Source organism: Cyprinus carpio, chromosome A17, assembly GCF_018340385.1.
Source record: "Cyprinus carpio isolate SPL01 chromosome A17, ASM1834038v1, whole genome shotgun sequence".
NCBI lineage: Eukaryota > Metazoa > Chordata > Actinopteri > Cypriniformes > Cyprinidae > Cyprinus > Cyprinus carpio.
Genome location: NC_056588.1, coordinates 25,316,779 through 25,338,303, shown reverse-complemented (window position 1 = coordinate 25,338,303; position 21,525 = coordinate 25,316,779). Strand labels below are relative to the sequence as shown.

The following is a 21,525-nucleotide window of genomic DNA, read 5'->3' as shown; positions in this document are numbered from 1 at the left end:
TTTTGGTGTTAAATGTGTTGCTCTCTGTTAGTAAAAATAAAAAAAATACAGTAATTCTTCTAGAAGTAAAGTAAACTGACAGTAAACTGATTTCAATGATAGATGTTTGTAAATTCAATGTCAATCTCACATTAAAATATCCAGTGTTTATATTTTTATATAATTCCTTTGCTTTTTGCTATACAGAAATTACTTAATTTCCCCAGCAGAAAGAAACACTACTGCCTTTAGCCTGTTAAATAATTTTACTCTTGAGCTCATAAAATGCATTTTTGTCCTCTGTAGAGATCTTTGGTTTTCGGTGAATTTAACTGAATTTTTACAATTTCATTAACTGATGTCAATGTAATTTTTTTTATGGTAATGTATTTTAATTTTGACAACAATTTAAGAATTTACCATTTTTTAAATGCATGTTTGTTCATGATGCATTGTTGTGATATTTGTTAATTGCTATTTATGTTAATGTTAGGGGTGCACGATAAATTTCGGCCGATAATTAATGCGCATCTCGTCAGTAAAGCCGGTTCTCTAATCAGTGGTAAATTCCATCAGGTGCGTGATTTCACACAGAGCCGCTGTTAACCGACAAGCTGCGCAAATCCACGTTCATTATCAGCATTAATTATCGGCCGATATTTATCGTGCACCCCTAGTTAATATAGTTATCTAACCTTGATTGTCAGTAATATTCACTCTGAGAGTCACTCACCTGTCGCCATCTACTGGTGAAATGACATAACAGACAATAAAATAAATCAGTAAAGAGATGTTTTTGGTAAAAATACACTAAAGTCGTCATTGCTTTCTGGACAAAGTTACTGAATCACATAATTAAGTATTATATTTTAAATAATTAATCAAGATATTCCAGTCTTGGTACTGATAAAATGATTCAAGTTACACAACAGGCTGCTCTTGCCCACGGACTGCTGATTATTGTGAATTATAGCACTCTGTGCTTTGATATCACTGCAATTACTTCACAGGATGAAACCTCTTAGAAATATAGTGTTGATATGATGTTATATAATAGTTCCATAACAAACAAGATCCTTTTGGAAATGTTCGTTGTGTAAGTGAGCTAACATTCACATTGCAATAGAATATAGACTCCATGCACGAACACTGCTACGTATTTCCGTATTTATTTTTATAGAATCTCAGCCAGCGACTTCACTTCCGTATAGCGATGTAGCGATGTACCAGCGGCAGAACTCTTTCTTGACGTATTGTGAACAACAAATAATTAGTATTTTCTAAATAAGTATTGTTATAAACATAGAAATATATAACATCTCATTCTAGTTATCTGAAAGTTTAAATATTATCGGTCGTAAAGACGGTAGTTTCGCCAAACATCGTTGTGTCCCTAAATGCATCAGAAGCATAAACTATTACACCTTTTGTAAACTGATTACAGATGTTTTCAAGAAAATATAATCTATTAAAATATAATCTACAACTAATTAAGTACTTAACGTGTGTTCTTTTATTAGTGCTTGTTTGGTATGTTTTTGGGCCGTGCGTGCCTTGCTGTATTATACAAGTATGGTATCATACAAATATTATAATTCATTCAGATGATTAAAAATAAACCTACACTAAAACTGACCCAAGATCAGTTAAAACCAGAAGCAGTATGACGTAACGAAGCCTCACGTGAACAAAAGTTTCTGAATTTAACTGATGTTTCGAAGCATCAAGAAGCAGTAGCTGTTAAAATATGTTGTGTTCTAAAGGCCTTACTATTTCTGCAGTACCTTTAATGTATACTGTGCATAGTATGCAAACTTTCTGTATGCGTGGAATACCCAGATGACCTTCTATACTACCATATAACTCCTACTGTATTGCAGTATGCTATGTGTATACTGTGAATAGCATGTGATTTTTCCATATGCATGGAATTCCCGGAGTACCTGCTGCATTTTTCTGAAATCTGTAAGCTATTTTGTTGCATTAAAAAAAAAAAAATTCGTGACATTTATGGTAAAATACCGGCAGCTGTGGTTGCCAGAACTTCACCGTTAAAAATATGGTAGCAACATTTTAGGTTTTACAGACTTAACTTAAATTTTACAATAAAATACCATATTTCATTAAATGATCTAATGTTCATAAACCAACATATTGAAGTACTAATATCTGTTTTGAACCATTGTAATGCACTGATAACCACCAAAAACCGGTGGTGATGAGAAAGTAACATGATGAATCAAAGCTCATCACTAACTTCCACAAGCTGAGAAAATATTATATATATATACATATATAGAAGGTATTATACAGTGTGCACAGTTGTGTAAAATGTCATTCACACAAACACTAAACACCATCATGGTAACACACATGATACTGAAATAATGCAATAAAAATTAATGGATGAAAGATAAAACCCTAATGTACACAACCGATAAGAAAAAACTAAGAAGAAACATAGTTATTTCAATGAAAAAAACATAAAATATGAAGTGTCATGCAGGGAATTCTGGGAGTGTCAAATTACAGTTTTTCACTGTAAATTCAACAATGACTTTTTCTTCTTCACTTCCAAAAACTGTAATTTTAACGTTATTTTACCGTAAAGTTACATTAAATGTAATTACAGTTATTCACCGTATATAGTATGGAAACTTACTGATAACCAATTAACAGGTTTTTGCTGTAGCATTTTTACAGTCTTTTACTGTTAATATCACAATCATTATTTACAGTGTATTGTATACTGTATCACACAAAAAAATCGAAGAGAAGTTGAAAAGACCAAGGGCTTTTTGAGCCAGTTGGGACAGATCCCTAAGGTGCGTCCCAAATTGTGTACTTATGCACTATTCGATGATGTTTTGTAGTAAAAATAGAGAGAGTAGCGTACTTACAATTCCCAAAAGAAAAAGTGTACTGCAAAAACTTCAAAAAGAGATCCCTAAGGTGCGTCCCAAAATAAAATCAAAATTAACAGACAGTTAGAGATTGTGTTAACAAGTGGAATGTTTGCGGTTCGATGCATCTGAAAATCACATACTAATAAAGAATGATACTACATTTGAATTAAATTTATTTACTTCACGGCCAAATAAAAAAGTATGTTCTGAATTACTTCAGTTAATTTACTTCATGACCGATAAAAAAGTATGTTGTGTTTCGGACTACTACATCCGCCATGTTGTTACTGTCACGTGACCAGCGGCAGGTTGAGTACATAAGTATATAGTGTAGAGTGCATTTGCAACACAGCCCTACTGTTTTATCTGAAACTATTTATTAAAAGTACTAGATTGTGTAGAATACATAAAGTGCGTATTCAGTCAGTAGTTAGCTAGTTAACTAGTAAGCTAGCAATGGTTTTAAAACAGTAAGCAGTACATACTGCGCAATATTTAGTACGTAGTGAGACAGCGTGCCATTCCGAACGCGGTCTGTGTGATGCGAGCCCTCCAATGGCTGCGTGAGAAACCCCGTGCAACCGGAAGCGGAAAAAAAACCTCCCGCGGCATGAGTTTCGCCGCCATTTTGCATCAGACCTATTGAAAAGAGTGAGATAGCAGACACGGCGGGATTTGGCCACTTTATCCTCCTTCAGTACATTTCCCTCTGGATCTATCCCAACACAATCCGAGACATTAACTGACAGGTATGAGAACGTTCTGTTGAGATCTGATGAAGGTGAAGCGACGCTTCTGGATCGCACCGGCTTCTGTGGCGGCGCGCGGCGCGTCGCGTCTCGTTTCGGAGCGGCGTTCCCGCGCGTTCAGGCGGAATTCACCGACTGTTGTTAGCGTTCCGTGCACGTACACCGTTAAAGTAGTGTGTTAAAGTCGTGATGTGGTTGTTGTTTTCTCGCGGATCGAACACGAGCTCGCCCTCCTCACACACACACACACACACACACACACACACACACACACACACACACACACGTTGTCAAACAAACAAACTTAACACGACCAGCCATGACTAAAGTTCGCGGTGGAAGTGTTCGTTTGTTGTTTTTAAAGTGAATAAGGCGTCAGGTCTGGCTGAAAGACTCTCTGAGGAGCTGAAGCAGGCTTTATCAGAGCGCAGAGTGTCCACGTAGCTCGTGTGTTGTGGCCTAGTGAGTGTGCCCTTGTCATTCAGCATCTGACACACAACAAAGAGACACAGCCCGACGAGAAAACACGGTTTTATCCACACCGACTAACGTTTGAAGGAATAGGCGAGCCACACAGTCTGTAAACAAACGCTTTTGTTCGCACGAGCTGATAAAGCTATTATGTTGTTTGTGTTTTGCGACAGAAATGGCCGTTTAGTGTGTAGTGTGTAGCCCGCGGGCTGAAGCTGGTGCACGTGCTGCTGAAGCGGGAATCGCGCGGAGCACGTGCGGGTCTGCGTGAAGAAGAGCGCTGACAGATTCAGCACGAGACGCCTCTGCGCGCTCTTCTCGCATTCTATTAACAGTAACAGGCTGAAGTGTTATGATTATGGTATGCATGCAGTCTTTATGAATATGGTAGTTAGTTTGGGTCAGACGAGTGCTGACGTGTCTACAGGACCAGCTGAGCAATAACACGTCTCTGTGATATCTGTATGATTGAGTTGCATTAAGTTGAAGTGTAATACATTTATTTATTTATTTATTTTTTTAATGTGAAATCTGATTAATAACAAATAGCCTACTTGTGCTGACAGCTTTCTTAGGTGTTGATGAAGTTGATGCTTATTAGCTTGAGCATTGGACCCATTATTGGCCATATTGCCTTATGGTAAAAAATACTAATAATAATAATAATTGGCAATGTTGTTAGTCAATGCCTTAATAACACAATATGGCAAAAAGCAGCTGATATTTTCAGTACCATGGTATTGTGTGAGGCCATCTCTGTACCGTGGTACTTTCACAGTAACGTACTTTGTCTGTAATACATAAAAAGCTCTATGAACTATAGAAACTGACAAGTATTCAAAGTACATGGGCTTGATTCAGTATTTGGTCTGGGCGTATTGTTTTCTGTTGGGTAGGGATGGCCGATACCACTTATTTTGTTTTTGATGCAATCCAGATACTTTTAAAGGCCAGTATCGTCGAGACCGATATGATGCTTCTAAACTGAACTTTTCAATTATGTATTACATTTCCAAGAGTAAAATTGGGAATGATATCCACTTAACTTTATATTTGAAGCACATTTTATCATTCAGTACGCCTTAATTTCAACTGATTAGGTTTTATTTTTATTTACACATGGTTAAGATGTTTTCTGTAGTGGTAACCATGCAAATCTACTAATACTGTAGTTGAAGTATGGTCACTTTAGTAAAACGGTTCGTTTTCAGAAGGGACTGCCACTAAAAAGGCTGTTGCATAAAATGCAACCTGCCGAGATGATGTCCGGCTCCGCCCACTTTAGGCTACCTTCATGTTTTTATACAGTCTATGGGCACAAGCAGGTGGCTGTTTCCAAACAGGTTTCCCTGTACACTTCCTTCATCTGCCATTGGTCAGACAAACGGATTGTCCCGCCCCAAAGCAGTGATTGGCTCATTGTTACTGTGTCCGGCTGGCTGAGATATTCAAACAAACAGCAGTGTCTTAAATGTACCACTAGAAATTTCTATATTGAGACAGAAGTAATATAGAGTCATTTATACTTTAATCATCCACTTTTTTGCCATCACATAAATCATGCTGTGCTGTAATGAGTAAAAATCCCATGTAATCTCTCAAAAGATCAAAAAATATAGTCAGATTGAAATTTAACTTTTAGAACTTATACAGATTTTTTAATTATTTCTTTGTTTTGACTCGCCTAATAACTGATTGATCAGTAGGCTGCGATATTAAAAATGTGCTCAATGAATTTAGAGACAATAAATAATATCAAATGTCTATATAACGATTAATAATGCACGTTTTATCCTGATTTTCTCAATGGTTTCAGGATGTTTAATTTTAATGAATCTTTCTCATTTGATTCTCAAGAATGGCTGTTATTTAAAAATCCAAACGGCGTGATAAATTGGTATTCCTGTGAATGTGGTTCCTTGGAGCAAATGGTGGTTGGATGCATGCATATTGCATAATAGTAAAAGAGTAAACAAATACTGTTTATAATCATTAAACGCTCGGTGCAGTAAGTAAAATCAAGTTTGTCCTGCAGACTTTCTGCATGCCTCTACTTCCGTGGTGATGAAGACAGCCGGCAGGCTCCAGATCGCTCAACTTTGACCCAGTTTTGGATTAATTTGGCCCCTTACATCTGCACAGGTCCCGGAGACATGGCCACGGAGCATATAAATGGAAATGGTACGGATGAACCAGTGGAGTCTTCGGTGGCTGTTACCCATTCAGAGCACTTCCAGACGCTCCTCGACGCCGGCCTGCCCAGAAAAGTTGCAGTCAAACTAGATGAGATTTACATAGCAGGTGAGACGTGACGCATCTAACTCTACATACATTCACTCTTAGAAATAAAGCTTGCAAAATGTGGGGTTCGAAACAGAAATGGAGGAACCATTTTTGGTTCCCCAAAGGACGTTTCAGTCAAGAGTTGTGAAAAGAGCCGTTTTTGTTTGAGTGTGTTTGTGAAACATTTTAATAATCTAAAGAATGTATTTCCAGCTTATACAGAACCATTTATGGATGTTTTCTGTGGAACCATCAATGCCAGTAAAGAACTGTATTGTGGTATTTGTTTGTGGCATGTTTCACAACTTCCAGTATTTCACATTTATGCGTTCGCCGGATGTTTTATTCAGGGTGTCTTTAAGTTATGCACATGCATTCAAGCATGCATTTTTCTCCTTGGAGTTGAACCCATGACCGTGGGTTATTTTTTTCACTACTGGCACTAATGATGTACCCAATAACTAATATGCAGACTGTATTGTTTATGTAGGGCACTGTGATTTGGACAGAATCGCGGAATCCAGTCATAAAAATGGAATTTACTTTATAATGCCGAATCTCATGGGATTTGCCAAATTTTGGATGAATAAATCAGAAGTAGGTCATTACACTTAAATTAAATCACGATATGGACTAGTGTCTTTGAGTATTAAGCTGCAAAAACACTATTTAAATACCTGCATGTTCGGCCTGCCTTTGTGTGAATTAATGGTTTCACACATTGAAGCGCGTGTGACGCTTGCGGTGTTTTTAACCTCTGTCCCCTCAATATATGAGTACAAAAACACACAAACAATCTCTAGACCTGCTGAGAATCACTTCATGAGCATTTTACCATTTCTTTTGAGAAAAACTCGTCATATGTACAAACAGAAACATGAAGGTCTGTAAAGCAAATCTTCAAAATAAAATTTTGGTTTAACTTAAAGAAACTGTGACAGAAGTATTTTACCTAATCGAGTGATAATATTACTATTACTAATAAAATTATTATTAAAGCATATAGATATATATATATATATATATATATATATATATATATATATATATATATATATAAAATCAAGGAGTATTTACCAGAAAAAATATTTTCCAGAATTTATTTACCAGGAAAATGTAAATGCGCAACACCTTTTTTCTAAAAAAATAAATACAATAATAATAAAATATATATTTTTATAAAGTCAATAAGAGCCGCTTTTGATTTTTTTTATTTTATTTAACCATTTAAATATTCTAGAAAAAATAAAATGGAAAAAACAATTGAGAAAAAATAAAACTGAAAAAAAAAAAAAAAAAATTGGAATAAAATGGAATTTGGGGAAAAATGAAGCTGATTTCATATGCTGAGCTGTTTTGATGGCTGGATGGTTGAAATGGCTGAAAACAATTTTTTGGGGGGGGGCTGTTAAAGGGTTAGTTCACCCAAAAATGAAAATAGTCATATGCTCACCCTCACTGCATTCCAAATATGTCTGATTTTTTTTTTATTCTGAGCACAAAAGAAGATATTTTGAAGAATGTGGGTGAATGTTTTTTTTTTTGTATTGATTTACTTAGTTTTTTTTTTCTTTTATTATGCATATTATGAAAGTCAGTGGAGACCAGCATTGCCCACTTTCTTTAAAATCTTATGTTCAGCAGAAGAAAGACATTCATGCAGGCTTGGATAATGAGTAACAACAACTTTGTTTTTGGTCATATAATATAGAAGGAGCCAGTAATGGTTTAAGTAAATCTTATGTTCAGCAGAAGAAAGACATTAATTTAGTATTAGTTTTTAATGGACTGTGTTCTGAACCTTAAGAAGAAATCAAACGGCCGACACGAGTTCTCCATGTCTGGCATCAGAGGAAGCACGCTGCCAAATCCGCACATGCGGGAACAATAACAGCAGCTGGCTGTGATTAGATGATTAACGTCTGTGAGATACAGTCAATGGCTCTGCTCTACTGTGTCAAATTACACATGACATCAATCGAGGAGAGCACTGCGGTAGTTCAGATCACGTCTATTATCAGGATTTTAAACTAGTGTCTGATAACATCCAGCGAAGGGAAATGTAGTGTGCTAAGGATGTGTTTTTGTGCAGGACTCGTGTCTCACAGCGATCTCGACGATCGAGCGATTGAGGCTCTGAAAGAGTTCAACGAAGAGGGCGCTCTGCAAGTTCTCCTGCAGTTCAAAGACAGCGACCTGTCGCACGTTCAGGTATGTTTGAGAAGACCTGACTAATGCAGTCGCACACAGAAAGTACTGAGAGTTTATTTTTTGTAATGCTGTACTCATGCTGTTACACAAATCCTCACTATCTTAGGATGTAAAGGCACTTTTACTCACCCTTGGTAGCCATTATTGTTTATTTTATGCTATAATGTATCTTTTATTGAGATTTGTAAATCATAATACTTAAAATGACTTAAATAAAATGTAAATTTATGTAAAAATTAAGTTTGATTTACATTTATCAATGATATGTATTGCTTATTGTTTTGCATACAATAATAAAAAAAATTATAGTTGTTTTCTAGTTATCATTAATTCAAATTTTGTTAAATTTAAAGATTTTCGATTCCAGTTTTGATTGCACTGCAAAAACTACTTTAAAATAATAATAATTAATAATAATAATTTTACTTTTTAAAATAACACTGTCTTCGCTGCATGGATTAAATATTGATGAATCCTTATTAAAGCTACAGAAGTTATTCAGTCAAGAGCAGCGAGTGATTTTTCTGTCATTTTTCCAATGCACAGATTTAACCCTTTAACTGTCACCACCCATTTTTTAAAATAGGCATTAAAGTGCACTATCCAAACTTAAATTGTTGTAATTTATGAACACTTTGGAATATAGACCTGAGGTTGGTCTCTTTTTAAAGAAGAAAATTAGAATTTGGAATTTTGTGGAATTTTTTCAAAAAATTTAAGTATCAAAAAGTTATAGAAGTTTAAATGTACTGTAAATAAAATGTGCTATATTCATTTTATTATATTTTATTTATTATAAATATTTTACATAACAGGTTTTACTCTAAAATTGGCATAAAATTAAAGCCTTGTGTCTAAATAAGTTATGTTCCAAATTTGAAGTTCATATGAAAAAGAAATTGAGGTTCCTGTGAGATTTTATTTAGGGCGTCATACCACAAACAGCCACAGCTTTTATTTAAAATACAACTTTTGTAACAATATACACTACCGTTCAAATCCTTAAGGTCAGTGTTTTTTTAAGAAATGTTTGATATTTAATTTTAGTAACAATTTATACATCGGTTTTATTGTTTAATGTTGTAGTTTCTTTTTATTTATCAACGGACCCCAAAAAAGTATCACGTCATGTTCCCAACAAACAAAAAATTTAGTACAACTTTCAACATTGACAATAAATCATCATATTAGAATGATTTCTGAAGATCATGTGACACAAGACTGGAGTAATGATGCTGAAAATACAGTTGCATCAGTAGATCATGTGACACAAGACTGGAGTAATGATGCTGAAAATACAGCTGTGCATCACAGAAATAATGTTTTAACAGATTTTATAAATGCAGGCTTGATGAGCAGAAGAGACTTAATGCTGCATAATTATAATAAAGTCTTTCACGTCACCATTTCGGCAGCCTGCACTTCACCTAATAGGCCTGTAGGGGCACTTGGGCTTCATTAAATATGATAGTTTCGTGAAATGGTAAACGGTGTATCAATATACATAAATACAAGTTAATTAAACATTACTAAACATTAATGTGAGTTCTCGTGCTGCACAGTTAACATCCATTTTCTCAGCGATGCAGTTTGATTTATAAAATGAGACGAACTGCAGATTCAGATCACTTCACAAGCGCAAGTCCATCCGTCCATGTCATTTTCAACTGATTTATGAATAATTATACTATGTCATTGCTCGTGAACACGCGTAACAGTTAGCGGAAGCTAGAGATTACAGTTTATAAAGTTTTAAATATGGGTATTTTTCTAAAAAAAAATTTAATAACACTGCCATTATAATAAAGTTTGGAAGAGTCAGGAGATTTTTAATATAACTCTGATTGTATTCGTCTGAAAGAAGGAAGTCATACACACCTAGGATGGCTTGAGGGTGAGAAAATCATGGGATAATTTTAATTTCTGAGTGAACTGTCCCTTTAACACATAACACAGTCTTACGAGGGTATTTGTCCTTCTTGTATTTGTGTGATGAGACACAAAAGAGTCAGCTGTCCCGGGCCATTGATCAGTTCTTATTGTCGAGCCCTGGTTTTTATCTCCACAAACACACCTGCTCACCCACTGCTCATGTTTTGAACAGAATAAAAGTGCCTTCCTCTGTGGAGTGATGAAGACGTACAGGCAGCGGGAGAAACAGGGGACCAAAGTGTCAGACTCCACTAAAGGACCAGATGAGGCCAAAATCAAAGTAAGTCTCTGCAGCCAGTATTCAGGTTTTTTAGTTCCTAAAGCTGTTTGTGTTGCTGCTTTCTTTTCTATTGCTCCGGTACCTGTCTGACGGTCAAGTGTTTTTATTTTCTACTTCGCAGGCTTTGCTCGAGAGAACTGGCTACACACTTGATGTGACGACAGGCCAGCGCAAGTACGGCGGTCCTCCTCCGGGGTCGACCCATGCTGGAGTCCAGCCCACCGTCGGCACAGAGGTTCGTGCTCTAGTCGCTCAAACACACTACTAGATTGTGTGAGGGACTGATGCCGGTTTTATCCTGCACTACTGTTAGATTCTGTTTTGAAGATGTGTTAAAATGCACCGTATGGCATCCATTGCTTAGACGCGTAAATCAGTTCATTAAAACACTCAACTGGAGCTTGCATAAAAACCAAAAATAGACTGCCGGATAATGAAAGTGTTGCACTTGTCTCCACTGTAAAGCATAATGCACACTGCATGGAAGGGGAATCAGTTTAAGTAGTGTTTTAACTTATCAGTTAATTGCTGGAGTAGAAGTAGACTCGTGCACGATCCCTTAAATGTACACTCTACAAATGCATACATTTTGTATAAACATAGTGTTTAGTTCTTGAATGATTCAACATTTTTGAACAAATCATTACTCCATTCATAAAGACGAATCCGTTTTGAACAAATCAGTTGAATGACTTGAAGTTTTTTTTTTTATTATTTGAATTCATATTCAAAGTATTAAAAAAAAAATAGATTTCATTTTCATCTCATACTATTATGAAATTGTAATTGCAGTATAAATAAAAACATCTAAGTGCTACTTGTGTAGTGCAAAAATGGATTTTGTTGATACTGATTTAATTTGATTTGTAATTATCTATAATGTCTTATGTTTAATCAATTAGATTATAAGAATAATAATAATAAAAAAAAGTTGGTAATTTATTTTACGGTGTTCTTTGGGGATGCACCGATCATTTTTCTTCATGGCCGATACCGATTTCCGTTTTTTTTTTTTTTTTTTTTTTTTTTTTTTTTTTTTTTAAGCAACAAACAAGTAAGAAGGAAAATATACATAAACAAGATGTTTATTTGGTATTTAATAGGCCAAACTGGCTTTTGGCTATTGAAAACAATAACTGTAACCATCTGAAATTAACGGCAGTGACTGCACAGTAAGTAGCCTACATTCAATACAAACATAGATGGTACAGACATCAGCATTTAGCTTTTGTTTTTGAATTGGGTTGAAACTACAGTACATAGAACTGGCCTTAAATGAAAAGATTAACTGTAACCATGTGAAATTAAAGGCAACAACTGCATAGTTCTACAATCTAAACAACACAATCAACACACATTCAAGAAGGAATTTCTTAATCAGCATTCAGTATTTGTTTTAGTTTTTAAATTTGGTTTTAAATAAAAAAAAAGGTCTTTACCAGTGAGACTAAATAAAAGTATGCTATATAAATAAATTATTAATGTTAAAATCATGTTGGTGCGAATAAAACAAAGATGCAAAGTGTTTCATTCGTCCAATTAAAAAATAAAAAATAGGGTAATGATTCACATCTGTATTTTTTTACTGGAGCCAATGAAAAATAAATAACTATTGGCTCAAGTTAAAAAAAAAATATAGATGTGAATCATTACCGTAAAAAATGTTAATTGGATGAATGAAACACTTTTTTTCAGTGTGCTACAGCAGGTGAATTTTAAATCAAATTAAGTCAATGTAATTTTAAGGTAAAATAAAATGCGAATGATTACAATGTAGTCTGTGCACGCGGGCGCACTTCCGGAAAAATTGGCCGAAAAAAGACCAAAAACTGATTTATGGACGGTCAACCGGTGCATCCCTAGTGTTCTTGTTACATGTTAAATATACTTACTATAGAAATGAAAGCAAATTCTGCATAATTACTATCAACTAACCTTAGCCTTATGCCTCTATAGTATGTTTTTATTAATATTACTCCGTATTTAATTGTGTAATTACTCTTTAACAAGGATGCCTTAAAATATAGTGTAACCAAAAAGACAAAAATCTCAGAGAGTAGTGAGATGTCTTTTTTTTTTTTTTTTTTTTTTTTTTTTTTTTTTTTTTTTTAATTTTATCAATTAAGTCGAATTTAATGTTTTGCCACGATTTTATTTTTTTTATAATTTTAACGATTTTGAATCGAAATATTACCAAATGTTAGAATTAGACACTTTGAAATTGTCAATGTTAACAGTAAAGAGAAAAGAATGATCCACCTGCATGTTGGCGAACCTGAAAAACATTCTGAAAAAAATCTACTTTTTATTTTTTTTGTCATATAGCCCAGTGCTACTGACAATATAATGTTTGTTTCAGTAAAATGGACTCTGTACTGTATTTATGGACATCAGTCTGTATCTTATGGCTGATCTTGTTTGTTCAAATGCTCATAGATTTTTGTGGGAAAGATCCCGAGAGATCTCTTTGAAGATGAGCTGGTCCCTCTGTTCGAGAAAGCCGGGCCCATATGGGATCTGCGTCTGATGATGGATCCGCTCAGCGGGCTGAACCGAGGATACGCCTTCATCACCTTCTGCACTAAAGAGGCTGCTCAGCAAGCCGTCAAACTCGTAAGTGACTGTCTGCTTGTTCTTCTCTCCACCTGTGATTCTTCAGATTCTGACTGTAATCTTTCCTGCAGTGTAACAACAATGAAATTCGTCCTGGGAAACACATCGGTGTGTGCATCTCTGTTGCCAACAATCGTCTGTTTGTGGGCTCCATCCCCAAGAGCAAAACTAAGGAGCAGATCGTGGAGGAGTTTGCCAAAGTTACCGGTTAGTGTTGGTGTTATTAACTGTTGAGATGTCCGTGTATATATGTGTGCGTTAGAAATGGACTGACGCATTGCTTTTACAGATGACCAGGAAAATCTACACCAGTAGTTTGCTGTTGTTTTTATATTTGTGCTGGAAGGTCCTAGCAATAAGACTTCCCAGCTTTCAGCTTAAATCACATAATTCAGTTTTATTTATTTTTAAGAAGATCATATGTGACCCTGCACCGTAAGTCGCACGGTTATATTTGTAGCAATAGCCAACAGTACATTGTATACATTGTACATTTTCTTGTCATTAGGATATTAAGTAAAGTTTATGTTCTATTAGGATATTTAGTAAATTTCCTACCGTAAATATATATAAAAATTTATTATAATTTGTAATATGCATTGCTAAGAACTTCATTTGGACAACTTTAAAGGCGATTTTTTTCCAACTCTTTCTTTAAATTTTCATTTTTTTTTTTTTTTTTTTTTTTTTTTTTTTTTTTTTTTTTTTTACAATCAGATTCCAGAATTTCAAATAGTTGTATCTCGGCCAAATATTGTCTGTTCCTAACAAACCATGCATCAATGGAAAGCTTATTTATTCAGCTGTGTGTATATATATATATATATGTATATATATATATGTGTATGTATATGTATATGTATATATATGTGTATGTATATGTATATGTATATATATGTGTATATATATGTATATGTATATATATGTGTATATATATGTATATGTATATATATATATATTCAGATGTATAAATTTGTGTTTTGTGGTCTAGGGTCACATATTTGTTACAGTAATAAAAGCATGATGAGCTCTCTCTTGTTTAATCATAATTTCAAGTTAATATCAATCATGTTAATGTGAAAAATGCTGTTTTTGCTTGTGCAAAGACAGAGCACTTATATTGTGCATATGTACATGCACAGCACCAACCTGTTTCTGCTTTAGTTTTCTAAACCTATCTAAATCTATTCTAACAAAGTGAAATGTTTATTCCAAAGAAATATAAATTACATTTAAAATGCATGATTACCTACACAATGCTTTAAAATTACCTTATTAAAATACCAGATTTTTCCCCCCTTGTACGTTATTTGTATTTAGTTCAGTAAGTAAAAATTCAATTGTGTCAGTAGTAATTATTAAAAAATTACTAGTTATCACTATTAGTAATTTTTGAAAAGGTTCAGCACTATTTAAAGTGAAAAGTTTTTGTTCATATTAATTATCTGTTATTGTAATGGAAAAAACGGTTTGTCTGATACTGAAAGTATATTCAGAAGAGCTGCACGTCTGCAGTGAATTTGTCCGCTTATGTTTTTGTTTGATTAACTGAAGAGTCGAGCGTTTGTGATGGATTCGTGTCAACAGACAGTTTTCCAGGAAATAACTTTCCGTCCTCAATCTCCACAGAGGGCTTGAACGACGTCATCTTATACCATCAGCCGGACGACAAGAAGAAGAATCGCGGCTTCTGCTTCCTAGAGTATGAGGATCATAAAACGGCAGCCCAGGCGCGGCGCAGGTTAATGAGCGGCAAAGTGAAGGTGTGGGGGAATGTGGTGACGGTGGAATGGGCTGATCCCATAGAAGACCCCGACCCTGAAGTCATGGCTAAGGTACGTTATTTTCCACGAGCAGCACTACACAAATCTGTGAGGTAAGGGTGCTGACAAAACCAAAGTTTTATATCACGATGAGAAATTTTATTCCACGATAACCATATTTATCACAGTATACTGGATTTTGTTGGAAATATGGTTATGATACCGCAAAAACACGATTCAAACCTTACCGTGTCAGTTTTTACTGATATCATCTCTCTATCTGTGGGTTTGTTCACTTGCGTGATTGCATAATGTAGCACATACATTCCTCAATTCTGAGAAACGCCTTATAATAATTTTCTAAACGCCTTTGTCTTTAGACTTCTGCTTGATGCTTTTAAAGCTTTCAAATCTGCATACATACAATGTTTTTCTGTGCATGTAAGAAAAATGCAACTCTTTCAGCTCTAGACTACTTAAAATAATCCTGTAATCTCTTATTTAGCATTACAGTAATTACAGAAGCCGTTCTAATGTAAAGTGCATGCATAAATAGAATGTGTATGCTGAAGATTATAGTGAAGTTGCAATGAGAATCACATTACAACAATGAGAATGATTTTTAAATTTGAAGGTAATTTGTGCTTATTTGTTATGCCAATGTTAGAGGAGAAAATATATTAAATTGTCTTTACGCAAAATATTTTCCTCTGTGCTAAATGAGATTCACATGCCTTGAATTATAAATGGTTAGGTTTATACTGAAGAAGTTTTTGCGTGTATTGTTCAGGTCAAAGTCCTCTTTGTAAGAAACCTGGCCAGCACAGTAACGGAAGAGCTTCTCGAGGAGACGTTCTGTCAGTTTGGCAAGCTGGAAAGGGTTAAAAAGCTTAAAGACTACGCCTTCATCCACTTTGAAGAGAGAGATAACGCTGTTAAGGTAATTATCTCTTCCTCTGCATCATTTGGGAGGTTGTTGGTAATTTATGCAAAGATTGTAACCAGTGTTTTTCCGCAGGCTCTAGCTGAAATGCATGGGAAGGATTTGGAAGGGGAACAAATTGAAATCGTCTTTGCAAAGCCACCTGACCAGAAGAGGAAAGAGCGAAAGGCCCAGAGACAAGCTGCTAAAACTCAAATGTAAGGCGATTTATGAGATCTGTCACATAACTAACTTCCCTTGATCTCACACGGAGAAATATAACACAAGAATGCTCTCAAGGTCTAAAAATGACTTGAAAATACAGAGCAAAAGTCTATAGGACGAAATATATTCGCTTTCTGAAGTCACCTGATGCGTTGTGTGAGGAACAGACTGATATTTATATCTGCTATACTGTTATAAAGATCTCATTGATTTGCATTACAAGCATCAGAATTTCATCTTTCTGTCTAAGTATCAGCATTAGCACTAAAGTGCATATTTCTTCTCAGTTTGAGTTTCTGAATACAATGGAGCAGTTTTTCCTTCATATTCCCACTGTATGAGCCACAAAAGCCTATACTGCTCAACAACAAAAAAAAAACATTAAATATTTTTTAATATATTATATTTTGTAGAGTTCAATAAACCGTTGCATTAACAAAAAGTACAATATTTTTGGATACTATATATACTGTATTTCATATATCAGACTTAACAGTAGGGATCTGAACATTTTGGCCGATAATTCTTTATAAAAGCTGATATGTTGACCGATAAAGCTAAATCCAAATTTTTATATAATTTAAGTCTCACCATTAAAAGCCATTTAACACTAAACAGTTAACACTTTAACACGAAGTGTCTCTGCAGAAGATAATGCATTATTTGTTGGCTTTAATATATCGGCAAAATCTTTTTATCGGTTTGATAAAATTAACATTTATCGGCCGATACCGATATGGTGGCCGATATATCGTGCATCTCTACTTTACAGGGTTAAAATACAGCAAAATGACCCCAACTTTTTTTTTTGTCCACTCACATGTTAATATTCATTACTCTGTAGGGCTGGGCGGTATGCTGTATATATCATTACCGCGGTATAAAACTTCAACCGATTTTTTTCCTTTGTGTATGCCGTGATATGTAAATAAGTGGGCGTGGTTAACTCTAGTGCAGCGTGTGACACTGAGACGCTGCAATCTGTCAGAGAAACCGGGAGAAAGAGGAACAAGCAGATCAGGAGGATCTACAAAGGATTCAGTTTTCTGAAGGGCTCTTAATAACGTGATTTTGCTGCAACAAAGGTGCCGCGAGTCAACCGCGAGAACAGCAGCACCCAGACAGCTTAGAGGAGCACACAGCGTTATGAATACAGCTTACTTTACTACAACAGTTATCATGTATCATATACATGTATATCAATGTCATAACGAATACAAATAGCCTTAAATAATGTGTAGTTATCGGCATCTTTCCATCTCTTATGTGTACAGCTTATTTCTACACACGATAAAACAATAACATTAGATTTAAAAATAATTAATAATTCCGAAACTACAAGTTGCATTTAATATCAGTCAGTTTGGGGGCAGTTCATCTAAAAGTTGAGTGTGTTTTTTACTAAATAAATAATTTACCAAATAAAAAATAAATAAAACAAATGGAATACTTTTCATTTCTGAAGTATTTGAGTTTATTTATTGTATAAAGCCCATTATTGTTGATTTTCATAACAGCTACATATATAAACAACTATATTGTGTAATATATTACAGTGAAATAAAAGTGACACAGATTCCTCTGTATAATGAGAGTTGTAGTTCTGTGTTTTAGTGGCTGTTGTCTCTCCTCTTCAAGCCCACTTTTCATGCCTTACACGCTTTCAAATCTGAGGTGTGAGCAACCAGTGCGGAAAAGATTGTAAACACGTGCGTTTGTTTCAGGTATGATGAGTATTATTACTACGGGCCACCACATATGCATCCCCCGACGAGAGCGAGAGGACGAGGCGCTAGAGGAGGTTATTCGTATCCCCACGACTATTACAGCTACGAAGATTATTACGATTACTACGGCTATGACTATCACAACTACAGAGGCGGCTACGACGACCCCTACTACGGCTACGATGACTTTCAAGCTCACGTCAGAGGAAGAGGAAACAGAGGAGTCCGGGGCCCCACGCTGTCCAGGGGCCGCAGCTCCACCGCTCCCAGAGGACGGGCCGGTTTCTCTCAGCACATGGGTCCGGGGTCCAGCCGAGGCGGCCGGGGGTCCAGGGGAGGCCTCCAGCAGAGATGTCGAGTGGTACGTGATGTGTGGGTGGAGCACTCCTGGAGTGTGGGCAGGAGGTTTTGAAGCGCTCTAGGCTAGATGTGCACTTATTTAATAAGTCAAATTCGACAAAGGACATGGTGATCAAAATACATGTTTTGGCGTTTGTTTTTTCCTTCCCCTCCTTTTCGTATTGCTTACATTTGCAAGACACCTTGTGGACGAAACGGACCAAAGGTTTGCACTTTTCTTTCATTCCTGGTAGTTAAATTCACAGCACTTACATACACAGATTCATTTTAGACTGCTACATATGCGATTAATTAGCGCTACTCTGTTTTAACATTAAAGGATAAACATGAAAGTTACAATTTGTTGTTTTAAACCGAGATCTTGTAGTCTGTGCTGGTTTCTGTACACCGTTTTCCAGCCATAGTTTAAAATTGTATTTTTTAGAACAACAGAATGGAGTAAAAACATAATTATATAATTAAAAATTTAACTGAAAACTGCCTTATGTGCTATTTAAATATTTAGTTTTTGAGTGTTGATTAAATTCAATGAATCCATTACATTTTATTGTTGGTTTTCAGATAAATTAAACTTTTTTTTTTTATGCTCGGCTTGTGTTTGCTCTGAAATGGTTCAGATTTGCTTTTTACTAATGAGAATATTTAAAGTAAAATACAGCAAAAATCTAGTTACAATTTTTATTTTGTAACTACATAAACAAGGAAGAATTAATCATGTAAATTTTACAGTAAAATAATGTGAAAAAAATTGGGGTAGGAATGACAAACTATTTTAATTCAGAAATTGCTAGTAAATTTCACAGATAATTACTAAGGAATGACAAGTAATACTTTTTAATTAAATGTCAATTTAAAGTAGAAAGACAAATAGTTTTTCTAGTAAACCGTACTTCAATAATTTACATAATTTTTTTAGTGTCCAATATTTTATTGTATGAAAAATGTAGCTTTTATGATGATATGCAAATATTATGCAGATTACTGAATATGTCTTAATTTGGTTCAGTGTAAAATACTCAGTTGACCTGATTCACAGAAATAGTTTAAACTTGTGCAAAAACTATTTTTTTTGGTTTCTGCTAGTTTAAATAAGAGGCTTTTAAAACACCCGTGTTAACATTTGCATGCGCTCCAGACAAGGAAGGATTGTAAACAAGTCTGAAGATTGGCTCATTGGGAAACTTCATGGGCAGAATTATTGCCTTCGCTGTAATGCATCGCAGAGCCTGTCTGTTATAAACGTAATGATTCAATCGTATACGTATCAGGTGCACTCCTGCAGCTGGACATGCTCGTGCTTCAGCACATGCATTAATATCAAAGATATTAATGTACAGATTTTGTGCTACTCATGTCCTCAGCGTTCTGTTTTTCTAAACTTTGGATGATCCATCTCTTGTGCTTTTATTGTGAAGGTCTTGCATGAACCTGTTTCTGTACAGCTGCTTGTGTTTGTGTGAATAAAGCATGCATATTTTCTGTTTCTCCAGGGAAAGGGGGTCGAGGCTGGTCCTGACCAGGTAGTATGAAGACTGACTTGTTGTATGGGGTTACACCGGATGCTACCAGTGTTCACAAGGTTAAAGCCAACTCAAATGTCCAATGATAATCCAGCCTGTATTGAAGCAAATCTCCTATACTGCCATCCCCGACAAACCATAAGAGTTCCTGAGTCGAAACCCCCAGTTCCCCCATTCGGACCCCATCTAAATAAACCAACTCACTACTACCCCCCGGTTATATAGTCTAAACTCGCCCCATTCTGGAACTGAACTCAAGGATCCCCATACGTCAGATGTGTTTTGCACTTTTGTTTCTTTTTCTTTTTTTACTCCTGCGTTTGAAGTGGCTCGGAGGAGCTTGATGCTGATGTATATTTTTGTGCTAACTACAATTGTGTTGTCGGATTGTCCATGTTAACCTAAAGCGCTTGGATTCGGCTGGAGGACATCTGCGGGTGTTTTGGTGTAACCGCCTCACATGGACAAGTCAGGCATTCCAGGAACGTGGTTCTTTTCAGAACTTGTCTTTTTAAGGGTCGGTTAACTACCTCAGTAGAGAGGATTCAACTACCCTGCCTGTACTGTAAATAGGGACACGTCGAAGCATAGGAGCAGGGCTTGTTTCTTATGAAATATGCACAAGGGCAGCAGTGATTCTTAATGTAATATAGTCAATCCGCTGCTGCTCTGACATTGCAAACAGTAAAACTGGGCATGTAAATGAATCTCATATGATGAGCTGGAACAAGCCCTGCTTTTATCCTCCTTTCAACTGAATTAGCTGCCTTGCTTCTTCAGATTATGTAGTTACTGGGTGTATGATTGTATGATAGTTTGGAATAAAATGTTACTTTTCTATTGGCTTAAACATCACAAATGCATCCGCTGCATTTGCTAAGCCCTGCAGTGTCCTTTTTTCTGCCAACGCCGGGCAGTTCTCGAGAGCACCAGTCGAACCGCAATGAATTATGTAGGTTTATAATCAATCATGACTTCAGGCGAGCAGTCGGTAATAGCGCTTGACACTTTCCCGAGATGAACTGGTTTTTGTAGAAAAAGGGATACTGCAGCTTCAGTTTATATTCCATATATAGCAAGCAGGTGACCGAACCATTCAACCGGTTTTGTACACAGTTAACTCCCTCTCAATAAAGCTGTAACATTGCAACCTTTTGAAAAGATGTGAGCAGTTTTAAACTATTGTTGGTGGCCAACAACGTTTTTGCATTCCAGCAAATAAATTGTTTTATACTGTAAAATGAGGTGAGTGTAACTTATTTTTGTAATAAAGGTTTTGAATTCTATCTTAAAACCCGTTCACTGTCTTAATCTTGTCTGCTGGAAAGATACGAAAATGCTGCCGATTTCTTTTTGTACACGAGTATGATACTCCGGGTTGTATAGAGTAAAACCAAGATATTTCTACACTTGATGCCATTTGTCTAGATTTACTTTTGAAATGATTTTCACTCACAAATTGCTAGTAAATCTGTTTAATCTCTATAAAGTAATTTCTACACTTCATTAGGTATTTGTACTGTTTTGATGAGGATTATTCATCTCTTTGTCAGCAAAGGTAAATTGTGGAAACTTTGGACACTA

At 35.6% G+C, this 21,525-nt stretch overlaps 1 protein-coding gene across 2 annotated transcripts; it reads left to right on the top strand.

Moving 5' to 3' along the window:
• Positions 1 to 3,478: 3,478 nt before the first annotated feature.
• LOC109070146 (heterogeneous nuclear ribonucleoprotein Q-like) lies at positions 3,479 to 21,235 on the top strand. 2 transcript variants are annotated; one of them, XM_042774510.1, is made up of 13 exons: positions 3,479 to 3,634; positions 6,248 to 6,406; positions 8,481 to 8,599; positions 10,704 to 10,811; positions 10,933 to 11,046; positions 13,248 to 13,424; positions 13,496 to 13,631; positions 15,054 to 15,259; positions 15,978 to 16,127; positions 16,206 to 16,327; positions 18,059 to 18,422; positions 18,600 to 18,626; positions 19,912 to 21,235. In XM_042774510.1, the coding sequence occupies exons 2-13, from the start codon at positions 6,259 to 6,261 to the stop codon at positions 19,948 to 19,950; spliced, it is 1,710 nt and encodes a 569-aa protein (XP_042630444.1). In that variant the 5' UTR covers positions 3,479 to 3,634; positions 6,248 to 6,258; the 3' UTR covers positions 19,951 to 21,235. The 2 variants fall into 2 exon arrangements, with proteins under 2 accessions (XP_042630444.1, XP_042630445.1); XM_042774511.1 differs by lacking the exon at positions 18,600 to 18,626.
• Positions 21,236 to 21,525: the final 290 nt, after the last annotated feature.

Bases quoted from the DNA above. Each gene is read 5' to 3' on its own strand.
- LOC109070146 (XM_042774510.1), top strand. From the start codon at position 6,259: ATGGCCACGGAGCATATAAATGGAAATGGTACGGATGAACCAGTGGAG. The intron at 11,047-13,247 runs GTTCGTGCTCTA...AAATGCTCATAG, and splicing joins AGCCCACCGTCGGCACAGAG to ATTTTTGTGGGAAAGATCCC. The intron at 16,128-16,205 runs GTAATTATCTCT...GTTTTTCCGCAG, and splicing joins AGAGAGATAACGCTGTTAAG to GCTCTAGCTGAAATGCATGG.